This window comes from Panthera onca, chromosome B1 (assembly GCF_046562875.1).
Source record: "Panthera onca isolate mPanOnc1 chromosome B1, mPanOnc1 haplotype 2, whole genome shotgun sequence".
Classification (NCBI taxonomy): Eukaryota; Metazoa; Chordata; class Mammalia; order Carnivora; family Felidae; genus Panthera; species Panthera onca.
In genome coordinates this window covers 35,518,622-35,539,450 of record NC_138342.1, presented here as the reverse complement: position 1 = coordinate 35,539,450, position 20,829 = coordinate 35,518,622, and the positions used below count along the sequence as shown (strand labels likewise).

The 20,829-nt window shown below is 38.9% G+C and overlaps 1 protein-coding gene across 8 annotated transcripts in view; it reads left to right on the top strand.

The window, feature by feature from the left end:
- ATP8A1 (ATPase phospholipid transporting 8A1) overlaps positions 1-20,829 on the top strand; it is a 231,995-nt gene that overhangs the window by 179,817 nt on the left and 31,349 nt on the right. For all 8 annotated transcript variants that reach the window (XM_078446155.2, XM_078446153.2, XM_078446157.2 and 5 more), the window contains 6 exons: positions 3,756-3,830; positions 3,935-4,057; positions 7,556-7,634; positions 12,874-12,935; positions 16,128-16,184; positions 17,112-17,219. In XM_078446155.2, the coding sequence (XP_078302281.1) occupies positions 3,756-3,830; positions 3,935-4,057; positions 7,556-7,634; positions 12,874-12,935; positions 16,128-16,184; positions 17,112-17,219 (504 nt within the window). The remainder of the gene's footprint in view (positions 1-3,755; positions 3,831-3,934; positions 4,058-7,555; positions 7,635-12,873; positions 12,936-16,127; positions 16,185-17,111; positions 17,220-20,829) is intronic.

Sequence of the window (20,829 nt, the reverse complement as noted above, 5' to 3'; positions counted from 1 at the left end):
ATATTTTGAATATAATTCAACTGTCTTGGAAAGGAATTGACCTTTTAAATCAATTCCCAGATACCCAACTTTTGCCAGCTAAAACAAGTTCTGCAGATGTTAATGGCTCATGTCACTACTGTGAATGAATAGACAGAAAACACATCACTGGGTGTCTCTAGCGAGGATAACTGCCAGTCTCGAATCTCTCCTTTCAGTTTTTTGTGCTGATCAGGCGTGGGAGCAGAGGACTCATTGACTATTTGTAAGCTGCTGTTTAATATGCAGAAATGCTCCATGAGGAAAATGTCTGTGAAGCTTTAACTGCCACGCCTCTGTTGGGACGTGGAACTTAGAAAATAATACCAGGTCTGAAGTTTCTTTGCTAATAAAGGAACACCATGGGTTTTATAGATTATCTGCAAAACCTGCTTTTCCCATTGCTGTATTGCCAGGAATGTCACTATCTAGTGACTCCATTGCCATAAATTACAGCCAGACAAATAAGTACAGATTCGGCAGGTGGCAATATAAAACACTCACTTGTGGTGGCCACCCAGCGGCAGCCCTAGGTGTTCATTGAAATTGCTCTTTCTAAAGGGATTTTTTTTTCTCTGAAATATCTGACTCCTTCCTAACAAAATAGGACCTTTTCTTTCAAATGATTGGTCGCATCCAGGTTTTCTGGTAAGATCCCAAAACAATGTAGTGTTTCTAATTTCCAGAAGCTTTGATTAAAGTCAATGAGGTGATACTTTCCCAGCACGAGTTGTGCTGGGACGTGGATTTCTTGTGAATTTAAATAATCTCCAAACCTCCCCAGAAAGACTGGTATTTTCTTTCTGCATCCATGGTTTTGGTTGAGTCAAAGAAGGGGCTTTTATGTGTTTGTAGTCATTTAGGTGTTGTTTTATTTAGTATGGGATAGGTTTCTAATATATCTTTTCACTACAAATCACACTAGCTTGAAATCCTTTCAGTAGACTTCTTTATTAAAGGCCTTTCTCTTTTAAAGTGTATGTACACTCGAATGGCAAAATATTTGTATGAAAGTGCAGCATACCATAGTAAAGGATTCTGTTCATATTCTAGTCATGTCTCCTTTCTTAAAAAAGAAACTGGAATAAGAATTTTTTTCAAATGCAGGAAGGTAGTTTCTAAAAACATGTTCGCATTCCTTTCAATAGGAGAAATGAAAAGGTAAAAATGTGTCTGTAGCTTTCCACTTAAAACTTGCTGCTTTTCTTTCATAACGTGGTGAGGCCTCTTTAAATGAACTTTGAATGCAGACTTGCTCGTTTATGTGCAAATTATTTTGAATGTTAAGCTTTCTGTAAATATTTATTGATTTGAGGGAGGTTCTTAAATTTCAGGCTCATAGTGGCATTTGAATCAGCACAGAATATTATATACAAAGACGGTAGGAGACCATTCACATTTACAAATGTTTACTCACACGCAAACGTAACATAATTTTCTTATTGTACACAGCATCGATGACTGCAGATACATGTATTACTAGACCCTTTTGATCCAGGTCATGTCCACTGGATAAATTTGGTGTGCATCTTTTTTTCCAACCAACAAAGACTGGACCACATCTTCATAGTCTAGTGAGGCCATAATTTGAAACTTGGTGTTTAATAATTCCATATATTGCTATCATACTCTAAGGCATCAGAAGGAGCTTCTTAGAGTGTATTACTACAATAAATCACAGACCCCGTCAGGGAGAACATTACCGCCACCCAGAGTATCACAAATACGTATTTACATAATCCATATCTGAAAAAGGCCAAATGTGAAAACGCAAGAGAGCATTAAAGTTCATCTTGTCATCTTGTGTCTACTTACACTTTAAAAAAAAAAAAGAAAAAAAAAGAGTGTAAAGTCAGCAGCACCACCCTAAGGAATAAATGTACCTTCAATTTAAAGATACTAAGTTCTTTTAAAGCACGCACACATGAATGACCTGACTACTAGTCTAGGGCAGATGTTCAATTTTTTTCTGTAAATAGATGTAGCAAAGTAAGCAAGAATTTCAGATGTGACTCCAGTCCCTGTGCTGTTGCTATTGTTGTTGTTAATGTGTGTTACAGCCCTAACACAACTTGGACTTATTTTTCATGTGCTGCTTCTCCTTTGTTTTCTTTTCCATCTCATGAAGCAGACATTCGTTTTTATATATGCTCAATCAATCCTTTCCTCCATAAAAAGGAAAAAGATCAATGTGGGTACAGAAGCTGTTCATAGGGAGGCCAGCCTGGGTACATATTGATAAATGGTGAATTTGTAGCAATTCATGCTTCCATAATGAGGTTAAATGAAACGTGAAGTGTGGCAAAGTCCCCGCAAGTCTGATTCAAAAATTCACTTGACTGGCATGTCAGGACTGCTTTCCTGGAACAGGTTTTGTTGTTGTTGTTGTTATGTTTGGTTTTGGGTGTGTGGTTATGTAATCTCATTGCCGGCTACGCTTCTCTTTCTTCTGGATCAACTTGAGATTTAGTTACATTTTCAGTCTGCTTTCTTAAAAGTAATATATGTATGATTGACTTACTAATATTCACTTCATTTTCTGTTTGTCTTAAACATGTTAAAGTTTTTTGTTATATTGTCTTTTAATTTTATATCCAAAGTTAAGTCTTCCATTTTTAAGAGAATTGCAAAATTTATAAGAACATGATGCTTTCTTTATACTTGAAGATTTATTTATACTCAAAGCATAAATTCACATTACCAGATATTTTTAATATATAAATTCAGATTTCACATTCTGATGGCTATAATTATCAAGAAATGCTAAAAGGTTTATCAACTTTTATCCTGTTAGGTCTACTTCTGAGAATTCATCCTTAAAAAAAACAAAGGGACACAAGGAAATTTTTGGAAGTGATAGATATGTAGGTTGCCTCCATTACAGTGGCAGTTTCACGAGTATATACATATGTCCAAACTTAACAAATTGTATACATTAACTGTGTGCATTTTTTTTGTATATTAGTTATACCTTCATAAAGCTTTTATTTCTAAAAAAAAAATCCATCCTTAGAAAATAGAGATGTGTGGGATTTCTGTACAAGAATTTTAGTTCAGAATTATATATAATACCAAAGCTGAAAGCAAACAAAATATCCCAAAATAGTTAGAGTCACGCTATAGAAGATGTCCATCTATTAATGTCACTTTAAAGGATATGTAACAACTTGAGAAAATGTGTATTTTATACTGTTAAGAGGGAAAGGAACAGGATATGACACTATCTAACACTTTTCCAGTAAGGTAATCTTGTGAATTTTATATAGATGACCTATATGAATACAGCCAACACAGAAGAAAATCGTTATGGTATTGTCATAGGAAATCATTTCATTTGCTAAATAAACAAATGTTCTTTTATAATAAAAACAATAATATTTAATTACCAAAAATTAAATCTTTCAAAAAGGAATTAAACCTCTAAAAATTTAGTGGCTTAAAATATATTCCCTAAAGTACCTTTTAGAAAATAAAGTTATATTTAATGTTTTTAATGTATGATTGCCTATTAATAGGATTCTTTTTTGACCCAACACCTAAAGCCAATTCTGACTTAAATAACAAATATCTTCTGAAAGCATCTCTTCAAATTAAAAAATAAATGCCATTTTTAAGAAAGTTGTGAAAATAATATGTTAATACGGCCATTATACAGTGGTTGAGTTTTCAGGTTCTAAGCAATGCATTTATATTTTCTGTGTTCTAATTTGAGGGATTTGGGGTTGTTTTCTTCCTAGATCTGGTTTGCCTTTGTTAATGGCTTCTCTGGACAGATCCTGTTTGAGAGATGGTGTATAGGTCTTTACAATGTGGTAAGTTGAGGACATTTGATTATTTTTGTTTCATTAAATACTTTGAGATAAAGGTTCACCCTGCGTTAGATTGCTTGGAGTAATAACCACTTTGTGCCCTTTAGATGTTTACAGCAATGCCTCCCTTAACGCTCGGAATATTTGAGAGATCATGCAGAAAAGAGAATATGTTAAAGTATCCTGAATTATACAAAACGTCTCAGAACGCACTGGACTTCAACACCAAGGTAGGACAGGATGTCCCGGCGCATGTTTGGGGCGGGCAGGGGGACTTGCTCTCCTGTTTTAATTACATGGGGCATCTGGTCTTCCAAAGCTAAGGAAACAACTCCAGGGTTCCGACCACGGCAAGTCATATTTGCCTCAGGTTCTGATATGGACTGAGAAGGGTTTTTATATGTTTGTTTTCTTATAAAATTAACTTGTAACCACAGTTCACTGGGATTTGCCAGGCAGCAGTAAATTGGGTCTGAAAGACAGACAAGAGTGTCCTTTTGGCCCTCCGGCTTTCTGTCTTTGCAGCGTTGTGGGGAAAGGCTCACTCCTCCCAGGGGTCAGTCATCCAGGACCGATAAGGTCTGTCTTTACATGTGTAAAGTGGTGGCGGGGTGGATGATGTATCATTCTTTATCAATTCTCTGTTTTGTGAAATAACTTCAACCTCATAAGAATATTAGATTGTATTGGGCATTACAATCTCTGGCCAATAACTCAGTCATAATACTCAGTATTTCCAACCTATGAAATTTTAAATACAAGATAAAATATCTAACGTTTATCTAAAATCACATTCTGAGTTTGTACCCTACATAACACACCATGGACTATTTGTCATCCTTTGGGGTCATGGTGTTTATTCATCCCAACAACAAAAATATCTCATTTATTTTTGCATAGTTTACTTTCCCTCAGGTTTATATTTTAAAGTCTTTCCACCAGTGTTTGTTAATAATTCAGGTTTCTGTTCAGTGTAAGTGAAAGAAAAATGTTTAATTTTGTAACCGTCAAGGTAGATGCTATTTTGAAAATATGATAAAAGCCACGAATATAATACACCTTCACAGAACTTTTCCCATCTAGTACAGTACGTGGTTATTGGCATATTACTAATAATCAGATGTGACCTAAATTCAATGCTTTGAATTTAGGACAGTTACCGTAGGATATTTTTAATGTTTATTAATTTGTAAAACCCTCAAAGGACATTTTTTCTCAGTACACCAAGAGAATAAAGTAAAAGGCATTTCACTTCCGCTAAGCTCACACTGGAAACGCTAACTTGATAGCCAGGGTGTCATTCATCTTCTGAGACAAGGTCTTCATGAATGCACTGTGCATGCGTATCCAGGTGTGCAGATACGACTTGTTGGCATTGTTTTTAATAACTGAACTTGGTCAATTAACAACAACAACAAAAGCTGAAGTGTCCTGGGCCACTGGTTCTGAAAAGTATTTCTAATAGTCTCTGAAAATGTTTAGTGCTTATAATGTGCAATATGCATGCTTTAATTTTTGAATGTCTTATTTTTGGATTTTTAAATTTTTTTTAACGTTTATTTATTTTTGAGAGAGAGAGAGAGAGAGAGAGACAGAGTACAAGTGGGGGAGGGGCAGAGAGAGCGGGGGTCGGGGGAGACACAGAATCCAAAACAGGCTCCAGGCTCTGAGCTGTCAACACAGAGCCCAAGGCAGGGCCCAAACTCACTAAATACAAGATCATGACCTGAGCCAAAGTCAGACGCTTAACCAACTGAGCCACCCAGGCGCCCCGATTTTTGGACTTTTAAAAATTTATTTATGATGTCCAGTTTTTATTAAATGGCACCACTTTGCTGTAAATTCTTTTCGTTACCTGTGGTGGGTATTTTCAAATGATGGTAAGACACAGAGCAGATACAATGGACTGTGAACTGTTGTTTTCCTGGAAAAGTGATCTGAGAGCTGGGAAAGTTCCAGGGCTACTGGCATGCTAACAGTAATTCTCACTAACCTGGACAGTTGTATCAAGCTCAGTCACAGGTGTCCAGTCTACCGTAGCTCAGGCTCCATGATACTCTCTCAAGAGTTAACTTCCCAGCCACAGACTTGGCCATGGTACTCTTGCTTATAAACATAAATTGATCCTGCCATGAGTATCCAAAGCCATTCCTGGAAAGTCACATCTTTTCGTGCCCTATGCACATGGCAACTTTAGACAGTCTTGTGGCCAAGGAAAAGGTAGTTTATAGTTTCAGTGTGGAAGCATCCTTCCTTGTATCCTTTGTTGTTCTTTTGTTGTTTACAAAGTATTTCATTGTCTGCAGAGCCCATGCATTTCAAAAGTCATCAGATCAAGACAAACAGATTATACAACTTCTCTATCCTTTGAATATTTATATAGAAGTTGCCAACCATTTTTAATAGTATTTATGGATTGTCTCATGATTTCAGTGAAAATTCTTTGATTAAATCCCATCTAAGTGTTTTAAAATTCAGGGACAAATGGCTACAAAATGCATAGTTGTATACACAGCAGTTGCTGTGGGTCCCCAGTGTAGAAGCATTGTTGCCCTGAATGATGATGATTACGTTTGTTATGGTAAAAAGGGTCGGAGGTTCTGAGGTCGTGACAAGGGTTAAAGGATTAGCATGTGACAATAAGTATCGGTCAGGAAAATGGAAAAGTAGAACTAATTTTTCTTGCACCCACCTGTGCTTTCTGTCAAATAAAAACTTGTGGTAATGACATAGTGAGGAGAAGAGACAAAGGTTAATGAGTAACACAAGTTCAAATGTGTAATGTATTGGAGCGTAAATTGGATCATACAATCCGCTGTGGCTGGGTGAGCTAACAAAGGAGATTGAGATCACAGTGGAAAATTTTGGGAGGCAGGCAACTTAATTTCTGTTGTTTGAACAGCTTAAAACTATTAATACATGCCAGTTTTATTTAGCATAAGTTTTGCTTGCAAGAAGCACTTTTAAATGACAAAACTGCCGCACTTCAAAGGACCATAAGATTTGTAAATGGTTTTTCTATAACTTAATCTTGCACATCCCTGCCACGGAGAAAGTACCGGCCATACATGCTCCCTTGTTCTTAAAGTACAATCGATATAGAAAAGTACTAACTAAAACGACGTTACACTTGTAGGAACTTTGACGTTGACAGGTGTTAAAAGTTGTGGAAGCCTTTTATAAATTCAGTAACAGTGGCAGTGCGGTAAAGAATCACACAAATGGTGTACCTGTTATTTCTAGCATGTAGTGTGTGTAGAGAGAGAGGTGGGGGGAGAGAAAGGATGCATTACATCCTTACCATTGAAGCATTTACACTTGTACTGCACATGGGAAAGAGAAAGTAGGGATTTCACCAAATTATAGTCTTTTCAAAAGTCTGTTCTTCTGGAATTATGAAAACAGTCGCACCTAAAGAATTTCAGGATCTACATGTCTTTTCAATATTATTTTCCTTTGCAGGAAGAAATTTAAACTTTTAATACTTGGCTTTCAGAAAGCAGAAAAAAATTTCAGTGAAGCTGAAAAAACATTTTGAGAAACATAAAAATAAATAAATGACCCATGAAGGTCTAAGAGGCAGAAAGTGTCTGTCAGTTCTATTAATTCACAGTGGTGGCCTGACAGAAACACGTTTTGTGAATCTAGCTCACAGATAAAAAGAAAGGTCAGAGTTCACAGAGCTAGTTTATCGCAAATGGTTCTCATGGATTTTTGTTTTCCCTCAGGTTTTCTGGGTTCATTGTTTAAATGGCCTCTTCCACTCAGTTATTCTGTTTTGGTTTCCACTAAAAGCCCTTCAGTATGGTAAGTAGAAAAGATATGAATGCTAAGAGATGACTTTTTACGTTTTTAGAAAAATAACTCAATGTCAATATATGTTAAAAATTATAGCAGTGTTTCATTTTATGCTGTTTTCCTTAACTTAAAATACATGCATCCAAAAACTGTACACACTTTAAAGATTTTTATTATTCCTTTGGGAGCAAAGTGATTTAATATATGCAAAGCCTTTCTTCTCCACTTCTCATGTTTTCCAAACTTGCAGAGAGTTAAATTTTAGGGCTCTTTTTTTCCTCCATTGATGTAGAGCTTGAAGACAGTAGTGCTAATATTTTATGTAGTCCATTTATTATACCTGCGAGGCTTGTACCAAGCCCTTTATACTGAACCTGATAAGACAACACTTGTGTTTTCAAGTCGATGTGAGCCGACATCTTGAATGAGATTTTTAATATGTTTTTATGGTCATCTTGGAGTGTAAGCTTTTCCTCTGCTTGTTTTGAGGGAGTGACTTTATTCCGTCAGTCCTGAGAGAGAGGATGATGGTGAATCGCCTCTGCACATAAAAATGATAAAGTAGCCACTTTAGAAAGCGATCCCTGTGACTCTCGAGCTGGTACTGCCGTGTCCCCTGGAGCAGACCTTGCTGGAGATCCCGAGGAAGGCAGCCGGCTGCTGGGGGCCTCTGCCCCCAAACTACAGGCATTGAAAACACAACACCTACCCCACCCCAGGTCTGTCTGTCCTTTAGAAGTGCAGGCCTTCCCCCGCCGGCTGTGAGTTAACGATTGGCAATAGAAGAGCCAGCATCCGGTCCCTTCTTGCCCTCCTACGCCCTGTTCTCCACAGGCAAGGTGGTCCTGGTAAAAGGGACATGGACCACGTGCCTCGCTCTTCACAAACCCACAGACTTCTGTCGAGTTTAGAACGAAATGCACAGCCCTCACCGGGGTTAACTCCTCCACCTGTGTCTTCCCTGCTTTCCTGGCCGTGGGGCCCCAGCCTGCCGCTTGGATGCACTGCTGACTTCGTCCTCCAGATACTCCAGCGGGTTCTGTCCCTCCGTGCCTCAGGCCTGGGCTGCCAGAGAGCCACCAGCACTGCCTTCTCTGCTTCTGTTCCTCCTCATTATCCTCTGTCCTCTTCGTGAGGTCTTTGACTACCAGGGTGTGACATATTTGCTCACTTTTTATTGTCTTTCTCCTTAGTTAGAATCAGAGTTCCAGGAGCGCCTGGGTGCCTCAGTCAGTCAAGTGTCCCACTTTAGCTCAGGTCATGAGCTCATGGTTCGTGGGTTCGAGCCCCGCATCGGGCTCTGTGCTGACCGCTTGCTCAGAGCCTGGAGCCTGCTTCAGATTCCGTGTCTCCCTCTCTGCCTGCCCTTCCCCTACTTTCTCTCTCTCTCTGTCTCTGTCTCTCTGCCTCTCAAAGATATATAAATTTAAAAAAATTAAAAAAAGAATCAGAGTTCCAGAAGGGATTCCCCGTGTGGTTCAATGTTGTACTTGCAGTGTTTGAAACAATACCTAGTTAGTGAACTGTCCCTTCATGGGAACACGTGGCACGTATGGGGTAAATGTTACAAGGAGGGTGAGGGCTTCATATCTGAATCAGAGATTTTTCATCTCATTTCTTTGTTAATTTCCCTGCCAGTACACTAAATACTTCTCATTTTCTAAGCCATGGAAATGAGTGGTAAGAAAATCCAATTCGAGTATAGCCTCTTGACCCGGATGGGCCAGGAGAACCAAAATGGATTTTTTTTTTCTTGAGATAATAATTCACATGCCATAAAATTCACCTTTTAAATTGTACAATTCAGCGTTTTTTAGCATATTCACAGAATTGCCCAAATTCACCACTGTCTAATGCCAGAACATTCCCATCACCCCCTAAAGAAGCCCCATACCCGTTAGCAGTTACTCCCTATCGCTCCTCCCCCCCAGCCCCTGGGATCCACTCACTACTGTCTGTGGGTTTGCCTGTTCTGGACATTTCGGAAGAATGGAATCGCGTAATATGTGGCCTTGGTTCAAGTTGCAGCATGAATCGGTACTTCACCTCTTACAGCTGAATGATGCTCCGTTGTATGGATTTCCCATGTTTTGCTTATCCATTCTTCCGCTGACGGACATTTAGATTGCTTCCACTCTTTGGAGCCGTGGGACATTGAAATGTAGGGTACAATGTGGGACCTTAGACAACTTCCCTACGTAAACCTTATTTTCAGATTGCAAAATCAATATAGGTATGAAAGACTACACATGGCCATCTCTTGATATTTCAGCATTGTAAATTAGAAAACAGAAATTGGATATCCAAAGTATCTCAAGTCGAGTAGCATCTAAAAACACCTGAACAGTGACAGAGTTTGAAAGGAATTCCCAGGTAACTCCAGCTCCTGGCGAACAGATCCTAGGACTCCCTTTGCATATTCACAGTTTCCCAGAAACTGCCCGAGCCAGCTACCGTCAGCAGAGGCAGTTGATAAAAAGGGTGCCACCTGTAGACCCAGACCTAGCCCAGTCAAGGGCACTTGTGCTTTCTCTTCTTACCGCATGAATGGCATCTGGCATAAATTACCTTGTAACATTCTAATGTTGAGGGGTTTGTTGTGGGGTTTTTTTGCCTTATTTTTAATTTTTAAATAAGGAGAGGTTTTAGATTTGGGGTTTTGTTTTTGTTTTTGTAGCTCTTAAAAGGATGAGGTACACAAGAAATGTAAGGCTATAGAAAGTACAGCGAAATATTCATTTCTTTACTTCTCACAGTATGGCCTATAGACACCTGTAAATACCCATGACCTTTTTGGGGCTACCTGAGGTCAAAATTTCAAAATTTTTATCGTATTATCCAGACGTGATTTTTCTTTTTTCACAGCTGATACAAAAGCAAGGCGGCTAAAATCGCTGGTACCTTAGCACACATAGTGGTACCACCGGACCACTGGGCAGTGGTATTCTTCCCTGCCAGGCACCCACATTAAAGAACAACAACAGAAGCCAGTTGCACTTAAGCATGCCCTTGAAGAAGCTGTAAAACCGATACCTTTGTTAAATCCTGAAATCTGGTGCATGTCTCATTAATATTCTGCGTGACAAAACGGGAAGGGAGCAGAAAGCCGTTGTGCTGCGCACCAGTGAGACTTGAACCGGGCAGAGTGCCCTATGCGCCATGCGAGTTCTGACCTGAACCAGCTACTTTCAAGAGGCTGCAGAATCCTGCCTGGGTTGAAGATCCACTCAGAGTGTCAAGTGGAACCCCCGATCTTACTGTAATTAGAGCACTGAAAGCTCACTGATACAGTTTCAGGTTCCACGTGTAACCTTCACGAAACTACTTGTTGAGTTTTGATGTAGTATCAAAGAATATCGTTAGAGAAGATTCTTAAAACACTCCTCTATGACTCCATCTCTCCGTGAAGTTGAATTTCCCTCATATATTTCAACCAGAACAATATGAGAATCCAGCTGCCTTCCATTAAGCAAGACATTAGATTATAAAAATGTGAAACAGTGCCCAATTTTCTCACTAACCTGCTCTGTTTCTGGAAATATTGTTTATAAAATCTGTTTATATTGTATGTATTGTGTTTATTACTATTATTTTTAGATAAATCAATACGTATTTTTAAATATTCTGCCTGAATTTCTAACTTAGTAAACATCGATAGATATAAACCACATGAACAAAAGCTTTTGGGGATCCTCAATAATTTTTAAGTGCAAAGGAGTCTAGAGATGAGAAAGTATGAGAACGAATGATTTGCCTGAATGATCCAAATGCTGAATCCAACAAACCCCACAATAGGCTCTTAATTTTTTTTCTCAATGTGATCTTCAAATGAATCTTCGGCTTCTTCATGATGAACCAGTCATGACCAGAAGGCTTATTACTTGGACCCAAATGTGATCATTTTTGATAACTTATATATTTTGGTTAAGGGACCTATGTAAATGCGTGGAAAACAGGAAGTGATCATAAGACACTTCCAGTTATTTTATAGATTTATGAGTATGTTAATTTGGTTGTATGGAAATTTGCAGGTTGATTGCAGACACTTACAAGTTTGTCCCCAATGTACTCATAAGACATAGCACGGCAGCTCCTATATCCCTAATCATGGAATACCCCCACAGAGGGAAGGAGTCCTCTCTATTGCCAAGCCATTAAGCAGCCCTTCCTGACTACTTGTACCAAAAACTTTAGAGAGGGTAGAGCCACATCATGGAGCCCCTACCACGTGCTCCCAGTACTGACACTGTGCTTGGTGCCTTACATATGAAGCCTCATTTTAATCTCAGAACTCCTCCAGGGTGGTTCGTTTCACTTCATCTTTTAAGTGAAGAAACTGAGTTGGCTGGAGATTGATTATACACCAACGTGATACAATTAGTCACAGAACCAAGCCCCAGTCTGTGTCGCCCAAACTCACCTGATTATTCCTTCTTTTCACACCAGTGCCACTCTGCCTGGTTCATCCCATACGTTAACATATTTTGTCCTTGCACGTGAGACTTTGAATAAATATTGTTGCCTATTTGTATAAATAGGATATCGTATTGCCTATGCCATGAGTTTTACATTTTTCCGTGGTGCCAATGATATGATTATTCATTTATTTTTATTATTTTAATTTTTTTAACAGTAATCATTTTTCTTTGTTAGCTACCACTCCCTTCATCTAAAGCCACATTAGTTAGTCATTTCTGGGATAACAAAATACTTTAAAATATGCCCCTAAATTCAGCCAGACCTTCCAAGAGCTATATGCCTGGAATCATATCGGTGCCCTCAGTCTTCTGTGAGTTGCATTTATGAATCCCTTTTGGACCAATGCCAACAACTTTATGAAGAGAAAGTACGAAGCCTCCCTAAAACCTTCATCTATATTGTTAACAGAGTTCTTTATTAAGGGTTCAGGATGTTTTCCTGTCTCAGTGTCCATAGCATTAGGCTTTGCTTAATACTTAGTTCGATTTTTTTTTCCCCATCTCATGGATCCTAAGAATTGGTTAACAAGTCGGTTTTCCTCCTTCATGTTGGCTTTTGGAAAAATTGTTTTCACTTTGTGACACACATTCATAGCGATTTTGTGAGACTTCTTACAATTTTTTTTTAATTCGCTAGTTGTTGGCTCTATTGTGTGCCACTTGGTTCCCCTTCTTTTGTTTAACACATGTAAATTGATTTATATTTGAAAGGATTCTGAAAGGACCTCATTTATTTTCATTTCTAACAAGCCTCTCTTCCTGTCATACAGGTACCGTATTTGGAAATGGGAAAACCTCCGATTATCTGCTGTTGGGAAACTTTGTTTACACGGTGAGTGCAGAACATTTGCCTAGTTTGTATATCAGATCAAATCCTTTTAACTGTGTGCACTGCTGGATTTAGAGTTGTTTACACTTCCCCTTAAAAAAGAAATAAGATGAGGGGCACCTGGGTAGCTCAGTTGGTTAAGCATCTGGCTCTTGATTTGGGCTCAGGTCATGATGTCGCGGTTCATGGGATTGAGCCTCGTGAAGGGCTCTGCACTGACAGTGTGGAGCCTGCTTGGACTGTCTCTCTCCCTGTCTCTCTGCCCCTCTCCCACTTTTGTGTGCTCTTTCCTTCTCTCTCTCTTTCAAGAATAAATCAATTAAAAAATAATAATCTAAATAAAAATGAAAATAGATGTTTTGACTATTAAGAGGTTTTTTTATATTAGGTTCTTAATATGTCATTTGGGCTCACTGACTTTACAAGACTTTGGTTGCTATTGTTCTCAGTATTCCCTCTTTACTCTTAGTGCCCCCCATTTGCCCTTTTTCTCTTCCTTGTCTCTTTTTCCTCATTTTTATTTTACTGCCCTTAATTTTTTTTTTTTTTTTTTTTTGGCTTTCCTGAATTTATGGCAAATATTATCATACTGTTCTTGGGTATTTAACCAGTAATTATTCTAGAGTCTCATGATGACTGAAATGGGAGAGGAATCACTCTTTAGGGACATTTCATCCACACAAGGCATGGAACCCACTGTGTTAAGTCACTATCCAAACACTTACAGAGGACACAGACATGCATGCAATCCCGTTCCTGCCATAAAGGTCCAAAAAATGTTTTAAAACCACTTTAACCTTAAAAGTCAAAACTATTACTTGACTGCTAATGCCCGAGGTCACGTGGTTGGTGTCTGGTAAGTTTTCTACTCACCTTCAACTCTGAATTCTCAGGCCAGCATTCCCTCCTCTCTAATCCTGTGTCCCTGTCCATGACCCCCCGATGAAGGCAGTGTGCTGCTCCAAATACTAAGTGGCTGTCAGTGTGGCCGGTTCAGTTGGTAGAAAAACTATATTATGATGCTTAAATATCAAGTGTTTAAGTTACTGAGTGATAGGATGTTAAGGCCAGTAAGTAACAGAGGGATTAAGTTTTTTCCAGAGGTCTTCTTTCCATTGACATCAACCAACTGAAGTAGTGACAGAGAGAGAAAGTGTGTCGGGTCAGGGGCGCTGGTGACTTGGTCTCATGCAGCGTGGGTGCCAAAACAAATAAGTAACTACTTGATAGAGTACGTTTAGAAATTAATCGGAGGATGTATCATGGATGTGTTTTAGGGACACATTCAGGCACTCAGGTCTCAGGAAGGTGTTTTTCTTTATGTCAACCTACGCCTGTTAGTTTTGAACTTTTATAGGGTTTGTTAATGAGCACTTACATTTTAAGAGTTTTATTTCTACAGATATTAATCCTAAATTGCCGTTAGATATCTTGCTGAGAAGGCCCACACGCTTCACTTGAACCTGGCTTTATGACCCCACGGGGAAGCCCCTAATGTCATTTGCAAACCCTGAAAGTGCCCGAAACGCAGAGCTAGCAAGCGTGCCCTGACCACCCGTGCGAGGCTGGTGTCACACTGCCACCGCCTTCGGTGCCCAGAATTCCTTTGACTACTGACAGGCTTTAAAACTTTTTTTTTTATACTTTTTAAATTTTTTTACTGTTTTCATTTTTGAGAGACAGAGGGAGATAGAGTGTGAGCAGGGGAGGGGCAGAGAGAGAGACAGAGACAGAGACAGAATCCGAGGCAGGCTACAGGCTCTGAGCTGTCAGCACAGAGCCCGACGTGGGGCTCGAACCCACGAACCGGGAGATCATGACCTGAGCTGAATGAAGTCGGACGCTCAACCAACTGAGCCACTGGGCGCCCCTTAGAACTTCATTTTTAATTATAAAAAGATAATAGCAGATAACAGTTCAGCGCCAAGCACTGTTCTTAGTGTTTTATACCCACACCCCTGTGAGGGAGGTGACCTACATCAGTCCCAGTTTACAGGTGAAGGAGCGGAAACACACATGTCAAGTAACTTGCCTCATGCCTTGACCAAAGTGCCTAATAGATGGTGACACATTGAGCACAAGTAGTGTGACTCCAGGGCATGTCCAGTTAACCTTTGAGCCACCCTGTGGAAAACACAGGACACTTCATTACAGCAGGTTCCCTTACTGCAGAGTTAGTAGCAGAGTCAATAACGGGTGTGTGCATCACGGAGGGCATAACAGGCTTTTATATCCTAATCGGTAGGGTTTTTAAGTAAGTAGAGTTACAGAGTAAGTGTTTAAATTTCTAAACAGCCAGTTATATTAGAATTTTAGAATTTATCTCTAAAGTTCGGAAAGTAGAGGCTTTAAGTCTCATAGATGATATTTCTTTAATGTTTTTAAAAAGTTTTTAACTTTATTTTACTTATTTTGAGAGAGAGAGAGCATGGGAGAGAGCACAGGAAGGACAGTGAGAGAGGAAGAGAGAGAATCCCAAGCAGGCTCAGCACTGTCAGCGCAGAGCCCAATGTGGGGCTCGAACTCACGAACCGTGAGATCATGACCTGAGCCAAGATCAAGAGTCGGTTGCTTAAGTGACTGAGCCACCTTAGGCACCCCATTACAGATGATATAAAATAAAAAAATTTTTTTAATGTTTATTTGTTTTTGAGACAGAGAGAGACAGAGCATGAACAGGGGAGGGTCAGAGAGAGAGACACAGAATCTGAAACAGGCTCCAGGCTCTGAGCAAGCGGTCAGCACAGAGCCTGATGTGGGGCTCGAACTCACAGACCGTGAGATCATGACCTGAGCCAAAGTCGGAAGCTCAACCGAGCCACCCAGGTGCCCCTAAAATCAAATTAAAGCACACTTGAATCCAAGTTACCGCAGGTTTGCATTCACCATTCACGAATTGTACAGGAAACGGCAGGCACAAACCTCGTGGATGGACCGTGAGGCTGTGCAGGTGAGGAGAGCAGGAATGGTGGCAGGAGTGTGATGCTGCTAATGGGCGGTTCTGAGTGGCCATGGCCACCATGTGCAGATAGCCCACCTGTTTCTTTGCTTGGTGCACATACAAGGCAAGCTGTGAATCATGTACCAGTCCCATAGTCTAATTCACAGTGTAATACTTAGTCTTTATAAACCTCACTTCAATCATTGGAACTGTCACATTTATGAAATAAAATAACATTTTCCCTTCTGTCTTAGTTTGTGGTGATAACTGTGTGTTTGAAAGCTGGATTGGAGACCTCATATTGGACATGGGTAAGAGTGTCTCTCTCCACAACCAAGGCATTTCACGTTAACTTAGGTGTTAACTGTGAACATTGTTGTTATTTATACTAACTTTGTGTATCCCTGTTCCCTGGTCCCACAGTTTGTTCATTGTGAGGGGTCTTGGGTGGAAGGAGGAGAACTGGGGATTCTAGTTTGTCTGATTTGGAAACAGTGAATAAAGAAAACTAAAGTAGGTTTATTGACCACAAGAGTTTCAGAGCCTTTAATATATTATTGTGTATTGTGAATATCCCAGGAAGGAGAGAGGCTTCCAAACTTATTTGACTAAGAGTCTTTTCTTAGTAGAATGTGTCACAAGATGCATTTGGCGGAAAATCCACTGGAAAATCATTATGAAGACCAGCAATATTAGCAAAAATTTGTCCTCAGATATTTGTAAATACCCAGTTTGGATAAAAACATGTTCCAGTTTAGAACATTAGTTTTGCAGTATCCAGGTAGAGAGACCCAAGAAACAAAAAGAAATGAAAGTTTGATGTTCAGGAGAAAGATGGGCACAAGAAACGTGGAGCTGACCGTCATCAACATACAGGTAGCATTCTCCCACGTGTCTAACTTCTCCCAGAGACAGCATGCAAAGTGAAAACAAAGGAGGTTAAAGATGGTAGCAGATGAAAAAGAGGAGATTCAGGGGAGAAAGCCCCCGAAGGAGACAGAGACGGAACACTTCTAAATGCCAGTAGCACAAACATCCTAGCCGTGGTTGGAAGACATTAGCATTAGCCCTGATGAAGGATCTAGTTAAACACGCCCACATCATTATTTAGAAATTCCTATAGATACTATTTGATGGAGGTAGTAAAAAATTAATAAGGGAATTTGTGAAAGCTTCATTAGTGTTTGTGGAGCCGACCTACCTAAAAGTCACGTGACTCAGATTCTCTTCTTTCACAGTTCAGCCATATTGCGATTTGGGGCAGCATCGTACTCTGGGTGGTGTTTTTTGGAATCTACTCATCTCTGTGGCCTGCTGTTCCGATGGCCCCTGATATGTCAGGAGAGGTAATGTGTCCTGATAACTCCCGATCCAACTAATCTTAAAAATTGGTGTTCATTAACGAACCTTGTTTGGCATGGATTTGTATTAAAATAGTATTTGGCCATTTAAAAGCTATTTTTAATTTCCACAGTTGCAAGTGATAAATCTTGAGAGAACATTTTAAACTTGGACATTCTACTTAAATCTGACTTACCCTTTCAAAAGCCTAGCTGGAACACTAAAATGTGGTCAGGAGCTTTATTCATGTTAAGAATCTCCATCTAGAAGATGCCATTTTAAAATTAGACTATAAATCCACAAATACATTCTGAATCAGAGATTTGGAGAAATGGTTAGCTGATGTCTTTGGGACAGTCTGTCATTTCTTCTGTTATCTCTCATTCTAGGGAAAAGTGTACCGTCACTAGATTAAATGCACTTTTAGAGTCGTCTTAATGAGATTGGTTTAGTTTTCATTTTGAACGAGTTAGGGCATCTGACGTTTCAGCCTTATCACAGTCCATTTTCAATTCTGTCTTTTAGGTTCTGGTTACACTGGTAGGAATTGAGTTATTAGGTGTTCATGGGGGAGTGTCACAAGATCTCCTTTCCTTCAGAAGAGATTCCAGCAGTAGGAGGGTTTATGATTTCAATTGCAGGAAATTTGACATAAAATGTATAAAAGAAAATGTGGAAAACATTTCAGGATTTCCTGTGACCTCACAGTAACTTGCAAATCAAGGAAATGTGAGCTCCGTTACAGTACATTGTTGTCCTGCAGCCACAGGAAAGATTTCCAGTGGTTTCCATGGATTTGTTGCCCCTAAGTACTGCCTGAGTACCTTTCACTTTTGACAGTCTGGTTTATAGATCATTTTCATGAAATTTTATCTGACAGCATCCTGCTTTTTATAAATTAGCAGAATGCAGACACGTTTGAAAAAAATTTTTGTGGTTCAATTTATTAGAGAGAGGTATTATATACTATTACAGCAAAACCAGACGTATCAAGGAGCATGTACTTCCTTCCACCAGAGGTGAAGGCCTCTTTGGAAACATGTACTATGAACTCTGGAAAATTTACAGCATGTATTGTGAGGAAAACAGAAAGCTGTGAATGCATCTGCTTACCTTGCTTAGAGTCCTTTTTTCCTGAAGAAGTAAAATCAGAGACTATGTGTGTCTGAAGATACCATTTGGAAAATCAGTCCTTTGTTTTTATTTGATGTTCTCTGTCTCACCGGACTTGCTTTTCCCTGAGGTTAAAATTCCAATTCAATATCATTTTCGTTAGACCTCATTTTACCTCACTTCTTAATGTTTTATCTTCAAAATGAATGTCACAGAAGATGTTGAGATTCAGATAGTTTAAGCCACTGTAGCCAACAGCTTTGATGACAAGAACAGAGTCTTTGACCACCTACTTCTAAAAGAAGTGTGAAGTTTGATTGGCTTTTTGCCAACCAAATATAATTCTACCCTTGCCTGTAGAATTCCTGGTATTACCCACACAGAGAACTTAATATCATCTCTTGAGATTTACGGTGATGCTGTGTTTAATTCAAAGTGAAGTGAATGTCAGTACTCCATCACGTTTCTCTTCACTTCACATACAGTGGGAAGTGCTAACAGGGATTCTTTTTCTTGTTATTACTACCGATTCTTTGAATACAGTGTTTAAATACCTGGGGCTCCATTGAAAATATGAAAAACGGATTAATTTAGCTGTAAACTTGACTGTAAGACTGTTGAATTTATTCAAAGAAAAGAATACTTTAAACTTATATAGTACTTAGTGCTTACCAAGTCTTTTGCTGTGTGTGTGTGTGTGTGTGTGTGTGTGTGTGTGTGTGTATGCACGTGTGCAAATGAGCCTCATGGCAACTGCCAAAAAAGAGTTTAACAAGAATGCCACTCATATTCTCAGGGATAGAGAATTTACATTTACTGTTTCCTGGGCACTAGGGTTAGATCCCAAGAATATTTGTAGCAATACTCAATTTTTTGGACTTTTTTTTAAGTTTATTTATTTATTTTGAGAGAGCGAGCATAAGCAAGGGAGGGGCAGAGAGAGAGAGGGAGAGAGAGAATCCCAAGCAGGCTCCATGCTGCCAACATAAAGCCTGACGCAGGGCTAGAACTCATGAACCATGAGATCATGTCTTGAGCGGGAATCAGCAGTCAGATAATTAACCAACTGAGCCACTCAAGTGCCCCAGTTTTTGAACATTTTTATTATGTGTAGAGAGTCACTAGTTCTACTATAATCCAGTTTAATTTCAGAAAGAAGCAACTACCCTTAGGTTTACATTTTTCTAAGCTTAAAATTCTATATTTCAGTCAAGAGTGTAGCCAGATACATAGCATACATATATACAAACATGAAAATATATGAAAAATTTATTTATGTACCAATATGTATACCTGTATGTATTATACCACTTATATATATATACCATATATATATATATATATATACCACATATATACCATATATATATATATATATATACCATATATATATATAATATGTGTGTATATATATATATGGTATATATATATATATATATATATATATATATATATATATATATATAAAATACCATTTTGCTATGAAAGTTAACAGATGAATAAATAAATCTTATTCAAGATGGCTGGCCAATTATACACACACACACACACACACACACACACACACATATGTGTGTGTGTGTATATATATATAATTGGCCAGCCATCTTGAATAAGATTTACTCATCTGTTAACTTTCATAGCAAAATGGTATTATATACTACATATATATTATTGAGTGTTACATATAGTAATATATTACTATAAATAACATCAGGATAAGTATAAATATTAGCATTCCTCAACTCGACATGTTTTATGTGACCCACATAATGAAACACGGGGCCCGGGGTAGCTCCCAGGATTTAAGGCTCCTCCACAGGATTCGTGGTGTGGTGTGTAGTAACTTTCTGTCACAACCCCTACCGAGTCTCAGTGTCTAATTCCAAGACTCTACCCAAGGACTCCAGTTCTTTCCTATATTGATGTGGCAGCAGTTTCTCCCAGAACGAAACAATCAATTAAATATGTATGCATGTTTGCTTGCCTAAAAGCATAATAAGGGCCCACAGGATAGTCCAGAATTCCTAGAACTGAAAATAATAGCCCTACTGGCCCATCCTGGTCCAGGTGATATTTTAGGGGATGGTGATACACTGTGTGGCATCAGCAAGACAGAGCAGTTATTCAAAAAGGCAACCAAGGTTCTAGGAAAAATAATATACCTAGTGTATATTAAATACTTAGTGTATTGAACACTGTATCCAGGGAACTTCTCTAAATACTTTATATGCATTCACTCAGTCAATACACCAACTATTTGTTGAGATCCTTCAATCATTCAGGCACTGCTCTAGACACTGGATTCATTAGGAAATAAAACAGACAAAAACTCATGTACTTCTCAGCTCACTTTTCTAGTGGAAGAAGACAGACAAATAATTAAGTGAAACATATAGACAAGTACAAGTATTATAGAGAAAATTATAGCAGGTAAGGAGGGCCAAGAGCCAAGATTTCAGTCGTGTTTCCCATACAGCCTAATGGCTTTTACTTGTGGCC